The sequence below is a fragment of the Xiphophorus hellerii genome, chromosome 12 (genome assembly GCF_003331165.1).
Source record: "Xiphophorus hellerii strain 12219 chromosome 12, Xiphophorus_hellerii-4.1, whole genome shotgun sequence".
NCBI lineage: Eukaryota > Metazoa > Chordata > Actinopteri > Cyprinodontiformes > Poeciliidae > Xiphophorus > Xiphophorus hellerii.
Window position 1 is genome coordinate 3,680,454 of NC_045683.1, and position 21,235 is coordinate 3,701,688.

The window sequence follows — 21,235 nt, forward strand, 5'->3', positions numbered from 1 at the left end:
TGATGAACCTAATTCACCTCCGGTCAGAGTTTGTGCTAGACTTCTTAGTCATTTTATCTAACGTGGTGTTACAACCCCCCCCCCAAGACCACCAAGGGTAAATACTGGCACTGGATGTAACACAAAATAAAATATCTGGAGCAGTTGGATTCAGTCGAAAATAAAGATAGTTTAATTGATAGTTCAACATAAAATCCAAGTCACAATAAACATGCACAGGGAAGCTTTAAGCTTCAGGGTCTCCAAGGCCAAAACAACAAACAAAACATCCCCCTTTTAATTATAAAATAAAAACACTTTCTAGAAGAGAAACTGAAAATAAAGTACAAAACCTGAACTCCCTGGCTAACCAAGAAACAGGAGAAAAACAGTTAAACAAAATGGCAGAGAACCCCTACCAGCTTCCACGGTGAAGAAAAACAAAATTATAACCACTTGAAGCTTCACACAAATGCTCACAGCAAGATTATCCACAGTCTCAAACAAAGTCAGTTCACCGACATGATCACACCAGATCAAGGCCCAGGAAAAGAAAAGGGATCTGACATCTCAGGTTTGGAGCTCTTTATGGGGTGGCTGACGAGCTCCAACACATTACACCTGTGGCAGCCAGGAGGAGCTGAAACACAAAGAAGAAGCTCTCTCATAAAGAGAGCCCCTAGAGGTCAGTGACCGTAACACCCTCCCCCATAAAATCCTTCATGAAATAAGAATATTTCATCATCATTTGTACTACAGTGAGGTAAGCAACATTATATCCTGGAAAGTACATCTGCTATCACATTTTCAGCCCCTTTCTTATGCCTGATGTCCAAATTATATTCTTGCGCCAGTAAAGCCCATCGCATTAACCGCTGGTTGTGGTTGTACATACGGTTTAGAAAGACTAATGGGTTATGGTCTGTATAGACTATAACAGGACTGGTTGAAAACACATAAACTTCAAAATGCTGCAAAGCCAGTAGCATGGCTAATGTTTCCTTCTCAATTGTAGAATAGTTTAATTGATGAGGCTTGAACTTAGCTGAGTAGTAGGAAACTGGGTGACTGATGTCATCTGTGCCATCTTGGAGCAACACTGCTCCAGCTCCAGTGGCGCTTGCATCTACCTCCAGCTTGAAGGTCTTGTTGAAATCTGGAGCCGCCAAAACAGGAGCGCTGCATAGAAAGGACTTTGCACAGTCAAATGCATGTTGACATTCAGTAGTCCATATGAATTGTTCCTTCGGACTACACAACTTTGTCAGAGGAGCCACCACCATGGAGAAGTTCCTGCAAAAACATCTGTAGTAGCCAACCAAACCCAAGAATCGTCGGAGCTCACGTCTTGTGGTGGGTACTGGGTAGCTTAGAATAGCCTCCACCTTTGCATTCACCGGACGTACCTGACCATGGCCCACTTCCTTTCCAAGGTAGGTCACTACTGCTTTGGCAAACTCACATTTTGCCAGATTCAAGGTGAGGGAAGCTTGAGCTAGACAAGCGAACACAGTTTTCAGAGTGTCAATGTGATCAGTCCATGATGATGAATAAATTACAATGTCATCCAAGTAGACATTACAGTTCTTAATATTTCCTAATACAGTGTTCATCAGTCGCTGAAAGGTAGCTGGGGCATTTCGCATTCCAAATGCCATCACTGTATATTGTAGGAAGTGGTCTGGTGTGACAAAAGCTGAAATATCAGAAGCTCTGGCAGTCAGGGGAACTTGCCAGTACCCCTTCAGCAGATCTAATTTGGTTATATAGGTGGCTGGCCCAATGCTGTCTATGCAGTCTTCCATGCGAGGCAATGGATGTGAATCAGGAACTGTAACTGCATTTACTCTTCGAAAGTCTGTACAGAAACGTTGTGACCCATCTGGCTTTGGTGTCAGAAGACACGGTGAACTCCAGGAGCTACGACTCTGTATAGCCAAGCCATTTTCCACTAAATACTGAACCTCTGTCTTCATCATTTCCCTCTTGACTGGGGGACAACGATATGGATGTTGTTTGATGGGGGACGCATCGCCCACGTCAATGTCATGCTCCAGTACCGAGGTCCTAGAGGGCACATCTCCAAAAAGCGCAGGGTACAGCTGGATCAGTCCTGTCACATCCTCCTTCTCAGCACTGGGAAGATAGGACAGATATGCATCCAAAGAATCAAGAATAACAGAGTTTGAAAGCCTACCACAAGGGCCATCATCACACTTTTTCAAACCATCCTGAGGAGTATCTCTAGACACAAGAGAAATTGATGTAGGTTTTGGAGAGTCCTCACATGTGTCCTTGTGGTCATTTTCTCTGGAATGAAACAGCTTCAACATATTGATATGACACAGACGGGTTTGGCGCCTCCTATCAGGAGTATGAACAACGTAGTCTGTGTCATTGACTCTGCGTTTCACCACATATGGGCCTGCAAATTGGGCTGAAAGAGATGGGCCTGATGTGGGCACCAGCATAAGCACTTTATCACCTGGTTCGAATGACCGCTGTACAGTCTTTTTGTCATATAGCCATTTCATTTTCCCTTGGGCAGCCGACAAAGACTTTCTTGCTATTGAGCAAGCATGGTATAGACGTTCCCGACATTGGGTGACAAACTCAAGGACGTTAGATTGTGGCTGGGTGTCAGCTGACAGGAGCTGTTCCTTCAGAACCTTCAGTGGTCCTCTTACACCATGCCCAAAAACCAGTTCAGCAGGACTAAAACCAAGTGACTCCTGTTTAGCTTCACGGGCTGCAAACAGCAGAAAAGGAAGTCCTTCATCCCAGTTTTTGTTCGTCTCATGACAATATTTTCGCATCATGGCCTTGACAGTCTGATGCCATCTTTCTAGAGCGCCTTGTGACTGAGGATGGTAGGGACTGGAGGGAATATGTTTAATGCCAAAAGACTGTAGTGTCTGCTTGAAGATTTTGGACTGAAAATTGCTGCCTTGATCAGTTTGGATAACTCTAGGCAGACCAAAAGTAGCAAAAAACTTTAGAAGAGCTTTAGTTATGATGGGTGCTGTAATTTTTCTTAGTGGAATGGCTTCAGGGAAACGGGTGGCAACACACATGACAGTCAAGAGAAATTGATTACCAGCTTTTGTTCTGGGCAGAGGACCCACACAGTCCACCAGAACACGCTCAAAAGGCTCACCAACTGCAGGAATGGGCTTAAGAGGGACAGGTGGCACCCTCTGATTAGGTTTACCCACTATTTGGCAAATGCAACATGTTCTACAGAACCTGGCAACATCCTGTTTCAGGCCTGGCCAAAAGAAATGCTGCAAGATGCGGTCATGGGTTTTAGTGATTCCCAAATGACCTGACCATGAGTGGATCATGTGCCAGCTGCAGTATTTGTTCACGATAACCTTGAGGTATTACAATTTGATGTACTATTCCCCAATCCTCCTCAATACCCTTCTGATGCAAGGCAGGCCTTGAGATCCATTTTCTCATGAGTAATCCATTTTCAACATAAAACTGGTGGGTTTTGTCATTTATTGAATCACTCACACTTTTAAAACATTTAGAGAGCGTCTCATCACTTTTCTGTGCTTGGCTCAAACTCTCATGCGACAGTGATAGCGGGAGAAAAACCTCAGACTGTTGAGTGACGTCCTCCTTTAGGGGTGCTGATTCTGAAAGGTCGTCTGCTGGCAGCTTGTCCTCCATCAAGGCAGAGCCAAGAACCGAATCATTCAAGTTCACTTCTTTCAGCTTGCAAGCTTGGGACCTGGTAAGAGCACTGACAGCAAACACATCAGGATGGGATTCCAACATTTCATCTTTACCCGTCATGCAACTGGGATTATCCACCACCTCAGGAATAGGAAGTACCTTGCCTCCAGCAAGATCGTTACCCATTATAAATTCAACCCCCTGAACAGGGAATGAGTTTCTCACCGCAACTTTGAAGAATCCAGAGGCCAACTTGGACTTTAGGTGAACATGATGTAAAGGTGCTGGTACATATGCCATTCCAATTCCTTGCACTATTGTATCTGCATTACAGGAGGTATCAGCATTAAATGGCAGAAAACTGGACAGGATGAACGACTGGGAACCACCGGTGTCCCTCAGTATCCTCACTGACTTCTCATCCTCAGGACGTCCTGTTAGGGAGACAAAACCATCAAAAATGAAGGGCTTAAAACAGTCATCAGGTTCACTCATATTTGAGAGTGGTGGGGAAAATCTCTGAGTCTTGACTAGGCCAACCCCTTTAGCTGGTTTTGGTGATTGGGGTGCTTGTTTACGTTTTAGGGCCAAACAGTCAGAAACAATATGCCCCATTTTATGACAATAAAAACATTGTCTCTCCCCTTTTGAAATTGGAGTGTTCTTAACTAGAGATTGTGGCACATCTTTCCATGTTTTGTCACGCGAAGGTTGGTCAAATTTACCCACAAAAATATTTTTGTGAGTAAGGGCAAATTCTTCAGCCAGTACAGCTGCCTCTTGTAAAGTGGAAGCTTTCTGCTCATTCAAGTACAAAACTGTACGATCTGGAAGGCAGGTTTTGTACTCCTCCAATAACATCAACTCACGTAATGAAGTAAAATCAGAAGTTTTAGTTGCCTGGCACCATCTGTCAAATAACATTCCTTTTTCTCTTGCAAACTCAACAAATGTTTGTGCAGAGGATTTTCTTAAGGCTCTAAACCGCTGCCTGTATGCCTCAGGCACCAACTCATATGCCCTGAGTATGGCAGCTTTAACTTTGACATACACTAGACTGTCTTCAATGGTGAGTGCTGCACACACTTCCTGTGCCTTACCAGTAAGTTTGCACTGCAACAAAAGGGACCAGACATCTGTGGGCCAGTGAAGGGCAACAGCAATACGTTCAAATGCATTAAAATATGCCTCCACCTCCGTCTCCCGAAATGGTGGGACCAGGGCAATATTTTTGCTGATGTCAAACGTAAAAGCTGCTGGAGAAGAGGAAGGTTTATTTGAGGGAATACTGATATTGTCTTCATCTTCGACAGAATCTGTAGTAGCAGCAGTCAGTTTATGAGACTGTAGCTCCAACTGACGCATTTTAATGGCAGTTTCAGCTTCAAGTCTTCTGCATTTAAGCTGGAACTCAAATTCATCCTTCCGTTCCCTTTCTTTGGCTTCAAGTTCTAGACGAACTAGACGTACCTTTAGGCGTGCCTCAACACTAGGATTTGAGGATTCAACAGAGAAAGGCTCAAACCGTGGGAGAGAGGCTGGTGGTTTTTCCCCCTCTGGTTTGGCAACAAAAGGTGGTGTCGTCACTCCCTCCTCAGCATAGACCTCAGGCTGATCAGCAGATTCAGAACAGGTGGTGTCCTCTTTATCCATTTCCACAGATAGAACTCCTTTTTCAACTAAGCTACTAATGATAAGAGATTTTAGATCATGTTTGAGCAAAGACTTTGAAACATTGATACCAAAATATGAAGCAATTTCAAATAAATCATCTTTTCTACAAACATCCAACTGTTGTACGGAAAGATTACCTAAAAAATCCTCCAAATTAAACTGTGCCATTTTCAAAAATAATCCCGGACGAGCCCCCACTTATGTTACAACCCCCCCCCAAGACCACCAAGGGTAAATACTGGCACTGGATGTAACACAAAATAAAATATCTGGAGCAGTTGGATTCAGTCGAAAATAAAGATAGTTTAATTGATAGTTCAACATAAAATCCAAGTCACAATAAACATGCACAGGGAAGCTTTAAGCTTCAGGGTCTCCAAGGCCAAAACAACAAACAAAACATCCCCCTTTTAATTATAAAATAAAAACACTTTCTAGAAGAGAAACTGAAAATAAAGTACAAAACCTGAACTCCCTGGCTAACCAAGAAACAGGAGAAAAACAGTTAAACAAAATGGCAGAGAACCCCTACCAGCTTCCACGGTGAAGAAAAACAAAATTATAACCACTTGAAGCTTCACACAAATGCTCACAGCAAGATTATCCACAGTCTCAAACAAAGTCAGTTCACCGACATGATCACACCAGATCAAGGCCCAGGAAAAGAAAAGGGATCTGACATCTCAGGTTTGGAGCTCTTTATGGGGTGGCTGACGAGCTCCAACACATTACACCTGTGGCAGCCAGGAGGAGCTGAAACACAAAGAAGAAGCTCTCTCATAAAGAGAGCCCCTAGAGGTCAGTGACCGTAACACGTGGTTAAAAAACAAACAATTTTTATCCATCAATTTTAAAAAAATAATGTATTTATTTTGATTTGTTTTCATTTATACTTGATCAGAACAAGCTTAAACTGTAATTACAAGCACCACTTCAGCCAAAGTTTTGAAATCAGTGACCATTTTTCCGACTGAAGTGATCAGAAGTCGGCAAATGTGTATGAATTTTATTCTGTAACATTGAAAAAGGTGAAAGTAAACCTCAGAGCCCGAGTCCATCTGGGCCTGTTGTGGCGCTCCACTTGGTACCTTGAACGCTGGCCAGCCATGTTTAGCCATCTGCACCACTTTCCATCTGAGAGGAAACAATATGAGGCTTCTGCAGTCACACACACGCCATCCACCCAGCCATGCTGTAAAAGCCACCAGTGACGCATTCACTTTAGATAAAGGAAAAAAGACATTTTCCAACCCGCTGACTTGGCCTTGTTGCATAAAAGCTCAGAGTTATGTAATCTTGGACGTCTTGTCCAGTTTTGTGTTTTCAGTCTGTGGGTGGTTCTGTTTCTAAGGCTCCGTAGTGGAATGAAAAGAGTGGGCAGATTAGTGGGCAGTGCAGTTTCTGAGCAGTTCCAGCTTACGATGCCAAATTTAAGTCGTGTTGTGATGCTTTGCTGAATCGCTCCTGCGTTTTGAACCTACATAGATCAGTGAATGAGCAACAGTGATGATGAAGAGAAAGGGATGAGTGTTTTTAGTTTGGTTGAATCTTCAGCTTTCTGACACTGAAGTTGGAGTTTCAACTAGCTTCAGTGTACTACTACCTTTCAAAGTATTCATACTTCTTAGGGTTCATTCACACCAGCTCTGTTAGTCCGCTTTAATCAAACTCTGGTTTGCTTGGCTAGAAAATCCAGTTCGTTTGGGGAGATATGAACGCACAATTAAACTGATGTGGACCAAAAAAAGCAAACTCTGGTCCGCTTGACTAGATCTCTGTTGTGAATGCCAAGTGGACTAGAGGCTGCTCCAAAAGCAGAAAATGGACTCCAGCACAAGGGATTGTGGGTAAATACAACCAAAACAAGCAAGCTAGTTTAGCACTAGCGAGAGAGATGATTGTGGCCTTTTACCAAAGCCAAAAGATTAATCCTACAACTGCTAATCTGATAAAACTCCATTTTTGTTTCATTTCATAAAGAAGGAAGTTGCTCTCTGTCTTCTTCAGAGGTGTTTTACTTCTCCTTATAGTTTTAATACGTAAACCAGGAGAATTTTCCATCTTCAGAGTCTCCAGATTTGGTTTTATTGCAGTGCAGATGCATGTGGGTGTTCCTCATCGATCCAGGGCAGGGCATCCTCTCACCCCGCTGCTCTCAGACTGGGAGGAGTACAGAAAGGAGAGGGGGAGCTGGGTGGAGTCGGTTTGTTTTGGCTCATTGTTTCCCTTCAGTCACTCTTAGAAATACAAAAAATTGTACAGTTTGATTATTTATTCACACTGTTACTCATCCTCCCTTGGTTTTTATTTTTGCTTGCTGCTGTAGAGGAGGTTTTGAAAATGTGTTAAATGAAACAAATGGAAGAAATCTGAGTAAAACAAACACAAATTTTGTGATTAGTTATCTTACCTGAATCATTTGTGCCCAAATGAAAAAACAAACATGTTTTCTTAAAATTGTAACTTTTATAAAAAAAAAGTTTGAGTTAGATAATCTGTGAAAAAACTGAGCTCCTCTGCCTTAGAGACTCTGCCTTGTTAACGAGAAACAACCAATTAGAGTGAGAAGGCGGGTCTTAACGCTGCCAATCAGGCCTGTGTGTGTGCCACTCACCTTTTTCTCCCTTACTCTCTGCTACGATAAACCTTCTACCCTTCTGTCGTGAAAGGTAAGGCTAATTAGCATAGCCACCCGGGATGGTGGATAAATGTGTTTTCCTCCACATGGAGGACATTTAGCAGCATGTTTACCAGTTGATTGACAGCGATAAAACTCTCCTCCTGCCCTCTGATTGGTTGTATTCGGTCGGGAGCTGTGCTTTTCTTCAGATAGCAGTATAAGCTCAGGGAGGAGGTGGAGATCGATCATTTCACAGATTATCTGTTAGTTTTAACAATACACTGTGTTCCAAATTATTATGCAAATTGGATTTAAATGTCATACAGATTAGATTTTTTGTTGTGCTATTAAATTTATAGATGGTATTGTGTGCCAGGGCTCTTTGAATCACTATAATTTCAGAAACTATCCACAAACTCACAAGTTCAATGGATGCAAGAATTGTGCTGTGATATCAAGAAGGGCTCCTATGTTAACATGTAACTCGGTCTGTTAAGATGTTTTTGATTGAAATAGCTTTTGGTTTTAGTACATGTGACACTTAATGCTGCACATTCAAAGAATGACCGTCTGCAGATCTTTATAATCCACAAAATGTTTAGAAAATCTGCTGTGCATAATAATTTGGAACAGTGCTTTTTTAGTTTTTTATTTTTAAAGAAAATACTGCTCTCATTGGGAGCTTTGTTCAGTAAAATTTGATTTATACTGTAATAGTTCATGACTTGAAAATTATGCTGACCATCATTTGCATTGACCATTTAAGAAAATCTGAGAAAATATCACTTGCATAAGAATTTGAAACAGTGTATGTAAAAATCTAATTTTTCTTAAATATAAAAGTTAAATACTTTGGCTTTAAATCACAATAGCAAAATGGTTCTTCAGCCAATTACAAAAACAATTCTCAGAAAAAAGAAAATTCATGTGAAGTCAGTAAATCCTTCAGTGTTGTAAATTAAACTCTTATGAGTTGAGATGACAAAGAGACAGAAAACACACATCGGACTCCCAGCTGCTCCACCTAATTACAGACACTTCCTGGACCAGAACCTGCTGGCTCTGCTGTGCAGCTCCTCTGTGTTTTCAGACCATTAACGATATTATTATTTAGAGACGTGGCCGGCTCCCAGCAGCTCCTCTTAATGCTCCTGCACCTGCTTCCTGTAGCACAGCTGAGGCCAGGTGAGACGACAAAACAGACATAAATAACCATCAAGAACTGAATTCCCACTCAGCCTGCAGACTGGAAACCAATTCAGTTCCCTTTAGAGGAAGCACATCTTTAATTTAAAATTGAGTTTATTCATTGTTGTATAGAAATGTTGAATTTTTATACATCTTTAAGGAAGTTTTGACATTTTTTCTTCCTAAAAGAAAAAAGTCAGTTTCTTTTTGAGGAAGTCTTAAAAAAAGTTTAAACTTAAACTTTAGTTTTGATTAAAAAGTTTAGTCAAATTTAAGTAGAAATACTTACACATTTTTGACCTCAAGTACATTCGAATCAAATTCACAGTTTCTAAATTATGATGAAGTTTTCATCTCATTTTTTAAGATTCTACTTCAGCGATAAAACATTTATACTTCACTGTTTGTGGACTTTATCTTTTCTAGTGAAAAATCTAAAATAGACCGATCAAACCTGAACTGGTTTATCCGTCAAAGAAAGTAGATTAAGAAATATTTGTTTGATTCTGTTCGTTAAAGCATTATTAGGACCCTGCTTGCATTTCAAAAACTAAATAAAACTTTAAAAAGGCAAAATTTTCCTAGCAATTTCAGTTCTCTAACTGGCACTTAAGGTGTTCCATACTAAAAATATATATTTTTACTGCAAGCTAAAAAAATTAAGTTGCCTTTTACAAAAGAAAAAGCTAATAAATTGAGTAAAAACCAAGGTGAAATATATTTTCATCTCAAACAAAAATAAGTAACTTGAACATAATTCACAAAATAAGTAAAGGTTTTGGCTGCTGTTAGTATCTTGTGTCCTGACATGGATCCTCCTCGATTTAATATTTGATCTTTGTTGGAGAAAGTGAGAACAGAGTGATTGAGGTTCATTTGGACTCGAGTTTTAACAACAAAAAACATATTTAATATTCTGCTTCCTTATTTCTGGTAACTCTTTGTTAAAACTCATTTAAAACCCACAGGAAGTTACATTAGCTCATTTAAATTTTGTGTTATTTGCACTTTATTGGCAACATTTTTTATCAGACTTTCTTGAAATCCATCTTGTAGCTTATTGAATTTCACTTAATGCTTTGCCATTGGCTAAATTTGCACATTTTTCTTGTACTTTAAACAATACAGTATTCTTTCCATTTTTAAAGCTGTAGCAATATAAATTCCACAGCCATGGGTTTGAGTCAGGAATCCACGTCTAAATGAACTCATTCCTGGTTCAGTAAGAGAGTCATTTCCATCGGTGAGTGCTGGTGGAAACGGCACGGTGGGGGCTAGCTGCAGAGGAAGGCCTCCTCCTGTGTGGTCAGGGTCACTTTACGCTCATCCGTTGTGAGAAAACAGGCTGGGGACAGACATGCTCTGCATTTCTCAGCCACTGGAACAGGGGGAGTCGCCTTGGTGACTCAAATGGGACAAATTTCTGGGAGTCGCTAGGATACAAACGTGTGTGACGGTGGTGATGGGGGGGTGATTGTTGATTGAGTAAATATGCTGATTTGAGCTTTACGTCATGTTACGATGTTATTTCCTAATCAAAAACATACATGGAGTGTTGCTTTGACTTTTTAATGCATGTTTGAGAAATCCTTTAATCTCCATGGCAACCATTCAACTGTTAAAAACACCTACGTGGACCTCGCTCCGCCTTCGAGGCGCAGCTCCTCCTCAGAGCTGCAGTATCCATGCTTCCAAGCTTCTCCGTTCAGCTCCTTCAGACTAGCGGCAGCAACTAGCAAACACCTGGTGGAACTGCTCATCAGCTGAGCTCATCATAGGAGCTACGTCTCATTGCAACGCTGGTAAAAATGTTGTTAAAGGGTTAATAGAGGAGCCATGTTGTGATGACTTCCTAAAGGTGGAGTTTCAGAAAGGGCAGGAGTTTTTAAAGAGACAGCAGCCCAATTTCAAGTCTATTTTCTTTTATGTAGCATTTTTATTAACAACTGAAGCTAATATAGTTACTTTCTTGACTGGAAATACATAATACTGCCCTTTTACAGCTGTAGTTGGTTGTAGCTTGAGCATTAATATTAAATGAGATGTTATGATCAGTTACTCAGTACTTCAATAGCCTTTAAACTAGACACTTATTTTACTTTTGAGAAATTTCTTGGACAGGTTTTTACTTGAGTAAAAATATGCTGAAGCATTCGTACTCTTACTTTACTACTTTTTAGCTACTCTACCTGCCTCTTTTAACTGAACAGCATTTGAGCAGGAATACTTATTAAAATTTCTGGCGAATATATAATATTATGTTCCAACACCATTCGGTTCTGGAATGCTGAAAATGCATTTTGTTTAGCTGTGGATCTCCTCTGCAGGTCAGCAGTTCGTTGGAACAACAGAATACTTCGTTCAGCTGTTTACTGGACAGTTCCTCCAACCGATGCATGATGATCCAGTGTCACGCTGACTGACCCCGTAATATAACCTGTGAGCTCTAAGTGTCACGTTGTCTGACAGACAGCTTCTCATAACAGTGACCCGACATCTACCATTTAAAGCAAACAAGCATCCTTACAGAGGAATGTGCAACCTAATTTGGGAATAAATGGCACCCGAAGGAAAATGTGAGTGAAGGATGTATTTTTAACTCTTTGTTCTACGTCAAGCTTCCTGTTTAAATATGTTTGAAACAAAAGAAGAAGGAATTTGAGGTGGAAATCCTTGCAGCTTCACAGAAATACGTACAGAGGAAGTGCCCTTTTTAAGAGCTGATGAAAATACGAGCTATCCCTTTAAGGTTCCCAGATAGGGTCCTTAACCTCTTTCTGAACGGATCTGTTTTGAATTTACTGAAGTTTTTCCTCTTTGGTGCTTGTAAGGAGCCTTGGGAGATACAGATGCACTGCCGTGTTTTCAGCGCCGGTCAGTGTGGCCTCTGGAAATTGGTGGCTGCTGTGAAAATGCAGGCAAATTAGAGACTGTCCAGGCGGCCGACCGCAAGATCTGCCACTCATTTTAGAGAGTGCACCGCTGCTTTGAGAATCCGGAGCCAAACTCCACATCACAACATTCTCCGAAGCCCGTTTCACTGCTAATAAATGCCCTGCTGAAGTTCTTCCATATGGGCCTGTAGACTGTGTGGTGCAGCATCACAGCCTGATGCAGAGGCATGTGCTCTGCAGCTGCAAATCAAAGAGGAACATTTTCTGCATGGGTGGCTGTAAATACAGGTAAAAATGAGTTTAGGATTACAGCAGAAAGAAAAACGCTCAAAGTGGTTGAGTAGCTTTGATGTAAAGAAGTTGAGCACCAGCCTTGTTGCTCAACTGATTTCTGATCATACGTGGCTGTGGTTAAAGCCAATAATTCAGTCTGATTTAATATTTTTGGTTATCTTAGTCAGTGTCAGATGATCTGCTGTTGTCAGTAAAGGGGATCTATCATGTAAAATTTGTATTTTGCACGTCTTTGTGTTTCTTTTTGGGTTTCAACTGCTTCTAAAAACATTTAAAAAAAAAAACAGTCATTTTTTGGCAATAAATTAATGCTTTTTGGTGTCTGGAAAACAAGCCGTTCCAAAACCCGTCCGATTATTGAATCACACGTCACTGTTACCTAGAAACCCCAGCGATGCCCGGCCTGTCATTTAGCAACCCGAGCTGAGTTCAAAGGCGTTTTGTCAGTTGGTCTTACTGATGTACAATGGCTGCTGTACATCAGTACATTTAGCTGCATTTTGTTGGTTGTGTTGGAGGCTCTACTTCTGCTTTTCAAAGACGTACGGTTGTATAATTGCACATTTGTTTGCTGCCATTTTTATGTGCGAGTGTAAGATCAACCACCATTCATCACAAGGAGATGAGATTTATATGCTTATCCCCCCTGAACCCTCTATAATATTTATGGCTTATTTTTCTCATATGTCTTAGCTTGTGGTTTGAGATAAAAATATGTTTCTGCTTTCGTAACACTTATCATTAAGATACAGAGCTGGTTGCTCCAACAAAAGGCTTCAGCTGAACTCACTGGAGTGTCTTGAACTTAGTGGAAAAAAATAAATTCTTCAGATAGCTGTAATGCTCCCATGTTGAGTATTTGTGTCTGGTGTGAAAGCTGTTAAGAGCCTGATGTAAACAACACGGCGGCGGCTGCAGCAGGCTGTCAGGAGACATGAAAGGGAGGGAGAGTATTGAACCGTGCCGAAGAGCAGGGAGCGGCCAGGAATCCTGAGGCTCCACAGCTGGATTCCTCCGTCCTGCTTCAGCCGCTGCTGACGTAACCGTCTCCTCTTCATCTTACCTCGCTGTGCGCCTGCTGACCTATTTTTCTGCACTACTAATCACACAGAGAGCAGACCGTAAGCCCGTCTCTCCTCATCACAGGTTAAGGAGAAAATCCAGGAATGGAGAGGAGACGGAGCGCGCTCTGACATTATTCACCAGTCAGCTTCACTGGTTTTTATCTCCAGTTTACAAACTGGTTTTAGTTGCCAGAGGATGAAAGTGGGAGAATATGAAAATATGGATTTGTCTATTTATTATTCCCAATAAACTACTAAATTATTCCTCATGGGGAGAACATGAAAACTTAATGCTGAATGACGTCAAGCTGGGATATGAACCCAGGACCTTACAGTTGCAAGACGACAGTAGCTGCGTTTTCATTGCAAATGTCAGCAAAACTTTATCAATTATCTGCCAATGTTGAAAAAAAAATACAATTTTGCAATCATGGTGTTTCCATTAAATAAGAAATGCAATTAAAATCACATGTGAATAAGTTCATTAAATAATTCATTAAAATATGTGATTTGTGTCAATGGCAACATTCACTTGGTGGCCAGAATAAACACCTCAGTTGACTGTAAAATACATGTTTTGACTTTTTGAAGATAAATTTGCTTAATGGAAACACAGTAATTTTGAGAAAACTATTTTTTGATTAAAGGTTTTGAAGCTAGAATGAGGAAGACTCATTACATGAACAATTTGGTTTCTTACTTAATGGAAACACCATTAAGTGTGACATTAGCGGTATAATGCGATATTTTAGTTTCAAAACTGATCAAAAAATACATTTCTTTTAAGTGGTCTTTTTAAATTAAGCTAATTTATTTAAAAAATGTAAACGTGCACAGTTATATGGTCAATGTAAACACAGCTACTGCTGCTAACTGCACCACTTTGCAGCCAGTTGTGTTCAAAATAAACTCATAAATCTTTCAGCCCTTTTGTATTCGTTGATTGGTCCAGTTTTGTTTGTTTTATTGCAAATGACTGAAAAAAATTAATAAACTGAAAAAAGAGAAATGAAAAATGCTTGATCATAACATATTTTGTGACATCAACAAGTTAAAATCAGGCCACCAGCCCAACAGTTTTCAAACCACATAACTACTTCATGGTAAATCTAGAGATTTTTGCCACATTAAAAATTAGTTCTTTGTTTTCAGAAAAGTAAAAATGGGAAATAAAGCCATGTTGAGGACAATGAAATTCCCCGCAGTTTTGTTTCTGGAAGGCGAAGAAATTCAACATCAGCTGAAAAAACTCTGGGAAACAATTTTTTATCTACGATCAAAACTGATGATCGTAGATAACACACCAACAAGTGTAAAAGCTATGTTGGTGGCCTGACCTTTCTGCTGTGAAACCCCCGTATCTATTAAAACTGGGGGACTTTTTCATGTGCTTTTTTTTTCTCCTTCTAAAAAAAATTTTTCCAGAGTCACGCATTTCTATTATTTCCTGTTTCCTCTGTGTGAGGTTATTGTGAGAAGTGTAAAGGTGGCAGTGAAAAGGTTTCTGTTTTAGTTCCTGATGACAACTTGAGGTTTTTTTCTATCAGTTGACCCACCAGATGAAATGAAATCGTTTGACACACATTTCTTTTCTAATCAAAAAGCTGAAAAAGTCCAGCACAAACATAATTGTGGCATTAAAAAACAAATATTTGAAATTAACTGTGTATGATAAGCAGTTTTCTTCTTCATTGTTTGAGACTTTGAGGGTTAAAATCAGCATTTACTTAATAATAACTGAATAGAATTAAGTTCTAAAATAAAGTAATTCATTATTTGACTGATAAACATGCTAGCAGCTCGACACAGAGCGGCCTGAATACACATCAGGGCCGCGCTATGTCACATTTACTGTAAGTTGTTGTGTTTGCAGGTGAAAGCCTGATGTGTCGCAGTAGAAATCTCAGGAAACCAGTAACACCTCCACTCCTCCTTCAGCAGCTTTTTCCTCCTGTTGTTTCAAACAAAAACGATCAGCTGCAGTCGTTAGCATATACATGCCAACGTGCGTCATTTCAAAGTCATGTGGATCCATCAACGTTAACTCTGTGTTTTGTTCCTTTGCGTATTTTCTACACATTTGTGATTAGCTAAAACGTAAAAACCCGCCGTCCTCCCCTCTTCCCCACTATACACACACGCACGCACACACGCCAACACACACACACTTCACCTGCTTTTGTTTCATGCTAATGAATGTAGTAGCTACTGCAGTTATTCCTGCTGTGCTTTTGTCTTTTTGTGAATTCCTGTGAAGTTTTACATTCCTTCGAACATTGCCTTGACGACAAACCACAAACAAGAGCTTGCAAACCCAAACAAACCTTCTGGAGAGATAAACTAAACCCCTGAGGACTGCAGCGCTGTCGTTGGTGGTGCTGCATCTTTTTGATTGATCATTTTTCATTATCTGAGTTTTAACCCGGAAAATAAACATTTGTTCCTCCACTTATTTATACTTCCTAAACTACAGCACCGGTCTCTGTCTCAGGAAGACTGTTACTCTTTTAAATCAACAGATATTTTCACTTGCATAATCAGTACAGGTACAAATTCAGACCTTAAGGAGTCAGTTTAGATGACTTTATCATTACTGAACGTGTCTTCAGCACATCTTCCTGTGGTGGAGGTTTGGTTGTTTTCCGGGTTCGCTGGAGAAAATGTCCCTCGGAGTCTTCCTAGATGAGCTTTTTTTGTGGTAGCAGAAGTAGCTCAATTTAATCTTTCGTTCCCGAGTCTCAGATCTGCATTGTGAAATTGCAGATATAGAGATCAGAAAGAGTTGAAATGAGCCTCCAGCAGCTGAAAACCAAACTGTATTTATATTTTATGAGCAGGAATCCACTTTGAATCCAATCCCGAGTAAACACTGGAACTATGTTTGTTGCAAAAGAACTCTTTAGAAAATGATTACAGAATGATGGAGGTCAGGCTGCTACACAGTTGTAGCAGAAATTGGGGGAAAAAAGAAATCTTGTTGAGAGTCTGTGTCAGTTTTTCTTTATTCTCCTGCAGGAACGTTTCACATCCAGCCCAGCAGTCTGAACGTCACACTCTCCCCTTCCCTGTAAGAGCGACCGTCTACTTTTAGCATCACAATGACGGCTCTGATTTGCTGCTGAAGCTTTAACACGTTGTGCCAGGAGGTGAGTTTGATGAGTGATGCTTCAGGTTGTTACCTGAACAGACAAGCTGTGAATCCTTCATTGAGCCCTCTAACCTCGGCTGCCCTGAGGGCGTGAAACGTGGAAACGTTCTTTGGGTTTGTAAGCAGCGATGGTTTGAATGCTGTTCAGTTAAAATGAAAACCCAAAGAGTCTGGATAAATGCACCTTTTTTTAAAAAACATATTACAATGTTTTTTTTACATATTTGTTGAAACAGTCATTATGTTGTTACTGTGAAAAAAACTGAGCTCCTCTGTCTTCTTCCAGTGCTAACTCTCCTTCTCCCCTTGCTTTTTGCTGTGCTGCAGCTAGCATAACCTGTTGTGAATGCTAAGGCTAGTCAGCATAGCCATCAATGATGGCAGATAAGATAAATGGTTTTCCTGCCATGGTGAGTTGTTTCTCTGCCTTTAGCACATTTAGCAGTGTGTACATGAAGTTGATTGGCAGCGCTAAGACCCGCCTCCTGTCGGGAGGCGATGCATTTCTTCAACAGTGGCTCAGGCAGGAGGTGGAGATCGATCGATCTATTCGTAGATAATCTGTCTCATAACATTCTATCACATGGTCAATGACGTCGGTTTTTACAGTTTTAAGATTTTAAAAAAAATAAAAGTTACATACTGCAGCTTTAGTATGAAACAGCTTCACCCGGATGCCCATTATTTTAATATCAATATGTGGATTTAAACTCTCCTCACACCCTAACTTTCATCGTTTGTCCATTTTCTTGGTGGAGTCCAGAACCCGGCTGTTTATACTGATGGTAGAATCAATAATAATAATACATTTCATTTATTTAACATTTCATCTAAAACCTTTACAGGAATCAAGCAAAATTACAGACAGAGCACTCAAGTGCATCAGACAAAATATAAAACAGGAGAGTAATCTGGCATTAAAGCTGTTCTGAAAATGTTTCTTTTGAGATGAGATTTGAAATGTCATTTGAAAGCAGTTGATCAAGTAACTTCAGCAAGAAATAGAAGCTTATTTTAAGTCAATAATTCCTTAATATTGATGAAAAGGTACTACCGGCAGATTATTTCAATAATAACTAGCATTTTTTGATCAATATTGATAAATTATTTATTTAAAACAAGCTGCTATATTTTTCTGAAACTGTACTTTTGAGTTAGTTTTGTCTTATTTCAAGCCTACTAAGTATTTACATTAAAAACTAGACAGAAATACTTGGTCAGATTTTGTTTTTGTAGTGTAGAAAACTGATGTGGTTTTTCTACATCCTAAAGCTGTTGCTTGTTGAGACGAAGCGCAGAAGTCTCTCGTTTGCCAAGCGACCCAGTATGATGACAGACTGATTTTCCTGCAGTCATTTTAAGCCAGATTATTGGGCATACATTAATCTTTTGCTTAAACAACTCTGGATGTTGATCAGATTTGCTGTTAATTTAGCGAGGCTTATTACTCTGCTGGGAAACACAGAGAGAGTCAGCCAACAGCAAATGTTCCCAACAGATTTCAGATTTATTTCACGTTTCTCCTGAGCTTTAAATTACCTGCAGCAGTTTTTATCTGGGGAAAAAAGGAGTCTAGTTAATGTGCTCGCTAATGCTGAATACAAATAGAACCTCAGATGTAGGAAGAGAAAATAGAACCTTTGCACATTTTCCAGTTTCTCTTTGCTCCTAGTTTTGCCTCATTTCTGAAACCAGCCACACAGAAGACTGACCTGCGAACACAGCAGCAGAGGATTTATACAGCTGCCTTTTAAACATAATTACAGTTTACATGTTTATTGCTTTCTACGATTTCATTGTGTGAGTCTCATTCTAGGCTTTCATTCACTGTGAGCCAAGGTCTTTCATTACTCTACAAAAAGCAGCTTCCTTTTATGTGCCGCCACTTAGAGACGCCTGTCATTTTCTATTATGTAGCCAAACGAACGTCAGCAAGGAAACAGTTTTACTGTACTATTATATTATATTATATTATATTATATTATATTATATTATATTATATTATATTATATTATAAGCACAGCTTGTAAAGCTTAGTTTTCAAGGTTTATGGTATTTTTTTCTTAGAAAGTGAAGCTTCACTGTGAAAACACCAAATCTTACCAAGTGTTTTTTGTCTAGTGCTAATGTATTCGTACGCTTGATATATGACAAAACAAACTTACAAGCAACTTTTAAGCAAGACACATCAGTTTGCTTTAAGTAAATAATTCCTTAATATTGATAACAATAAGTACTAGTTTGCCTTGCAGATTATTTCACTTATAATGTGAGAAAATATCTTGTTATAAGTGAAATAATCTGCCACTGGAACTAGAACTTTTTCATCAATATTGAAAAATTATTGACTTTAAACAAACTGATTTATCTTGCTGAAAGGTTAGTTTGTATCATTTCAAGTGAACTAAGATACTGGCAATAGAAACTAGACTAAAAACACTTGGTAAGATTTTGTGTTTTTGCAGATTGTAGAGTGGAATATTTTAAGCCTTTATTTATTGTATCTTCAATGATTATGGCTTCCAGAGAATGAAAACCCAATTTTCCATGTCTCAGAACCTTAGAATATTGAGAAAAAGTTAAACACATAGAAAGTTGAGTGGAAGGAAAAAGTGTAGCAGGAGCAGGGATAAACGTAGCAGGTATTGTTCTGAAACATGGGATACAAACTGTCCTTTCAGATAAAAGTAAAGTTTGCATTTAATTGGGAAATTAAGGTTTCAGAGTCTGCAGAAACATAACAACAAATAAAATTAGGCAAAATGTTGCAACAGTACCCTAAAAAAGCAGAGAAGAAATCGAGGGATCAGACCTGGAGGTGTGCGTGGTCGGGCTGTGACATCATCATTCTCAGAAGGTCACACAATGGAGATATTTAAGACTGAAACCAGGTTCTGAAACTGTTGTTTCAGATCTCCAGAAACTGTTTCTGTGTAAAAAAAAAGTTTTCCAATGACATTCAGGAAAAAATACCCCAGCAAAACTCCAAGAAGAACTACACAAAGAACCTAAACAAATATATATATATATATATATATATATATATATTAGTTTTTTTTTTGAAAATATAATTGTCGATGTTAAACCCTGATTTTACTGTAATTGAACCCATGTTTGGTTCAGTATCATTAGACACTCCCATTCCTGAGGAATCATGGAATCACTTAACAGAACCTGTCTGACAGCGTGAAGTAGGATAAACCAACTCAAAACACAATCTAAAGAAATTCAACAAAGTAAATGGCCTCTTGTCAGCGTCAAGGGGTTTAAATAAAATAGTTTCTAAGGCTTTGTGTCTCCAGAGAACCATTAATGAATGGAGAAACTTCTCAGGTGTGACTGACCCACTAAACTTTACTCCATGAGTGACTCATCCAGGAAGTCAGAGTTAAGGTCAGAGTTCATGACTGGATGGACTAAAAGAAAGTCCATCATAAAGAACACAAAGGTTTGTCTCATATTTTGCCCCCAGAAGAACATCTTGAAGACTTTTGGGAAAATATTCTGAGTTGACAAGACAAAAGTGGGACTTTCTGAAAAGTGTGCATCTCATTTAATCTGCTGTAAACTGATGGTGGTGGTGGAATGATGGGACTGATTTACTAAAGTTATCAATTCACAACCCTGAGGTCACAGAAGTTTGGGCTGACCAGCAGAAAAAATATTCAAAGCACTCCACCTCATCAAAAACCCAAAACAAAATGAAAGTTTTGAAGTGGCCTAGTCAAATTTAAAGATTACATCTGACTGAGAGCTGACCACAAACAGGTCATTGATTCTCAGAAATACTGCACTGCAAAACTGCAAAACAAACAAATACATAAATAAAAAAAAAGTATTTTAGTCAATTTCTAGTGTAAATATCTTATTACACTTGAAATAAGACAAAACTAACTTACAAGAATCTTTTCAACAAGATATAGGATCTTGTTAAGTTAAGAATTCCTTAATATTGATTAAAAAGAACTATTTCCACTGGCAGATTATTTCATTTATACAATGGGAGAAATGCATTTTGTAAATTAAATAATCTAGTGGAACTAGTACTTTGTAATTATTAACTTAAAACAAGCTCCTATATCTTGTTGAAATGTTATTTCTAAGTTATTTTTCAAGTGTACTAAGATAAAGCACTTGGTAAGATTTTGTGTTTTTGTAGTGTGTTGTCAAGGGTGACACAACATAATAACGTGTATATTTTAGTATGAATATATTTCTGCATTTTATTGTTCTTTTGCAGTTTTAATGATCTGAGAGACATAATTTGCAACTTCCATTGGCTGTGGGGCCTAACCATCATAACTAACAGAAATAAACTCTGAATTTATTTAATATGTTATTAACAACCATCAGATCTGTGTTGAGCTGGAACCACCTGAGCAGATTATTGGTTTAATTGCTGCATGTAGTTTTATAAATCCCCCCGCAGAAATTCCTGTCAGGTCGGAAGCTGGAAGTTGGAATTTTTTTTTTTTTTTTTTTTACCGCTAAATAAATTTCCCATAAATAAAACAGAAGGAATAAAGAAGTGAAACTTCTGAGGGCGGCAGATGGAGAAAGGGAGAGGGAAATGAAAATGAAAGAAGCAGAGGAGGGGGGGTTTTACAGGGCGTGTTCTGCTCTGTGATTGGCTGCTGCCTCTCTCTCTTTCTCTGTGTGTGTCGGTGAATCTTGAGGCTGATCGCTGCTT

At 39.3% G+C, this 21,235-nt stretch overlaps 1 protein-coding gene across 1 annotated transcript; it reads right to left on the reverse strand.

Annotated features, from left to right (window-relative positions):
- Positions 1-515: 515 nt before the first annotated feature.
- Positions 516-18,987, reverse strand: LOC116729628 (uncharacterized). Its single transcript, XM_032578297.1, has 7 exons — positions 18,977-18,987; positions 18,247-18,252; positions 4,488-5,771; positions 3,590-4,097; positions 1,904-2,115; positions 1,325-1,474; positions 516-619 (listed from the first exon to the last, which is right to left on the reverse strand). Exons 3-7 carry the CDS (start codon positions 5,503-5,505, stop codon positions 516-518), a joined length of 1,992 nt encoding a protein of 663 aa, XP_032434188.1. The 5' UTR covers positions 5,506-5,771; positions 18,247-18,252; positions 18,977-18,987.
- Positions 18,988-21,235: the final 2,248 nt, after the last annotated feature.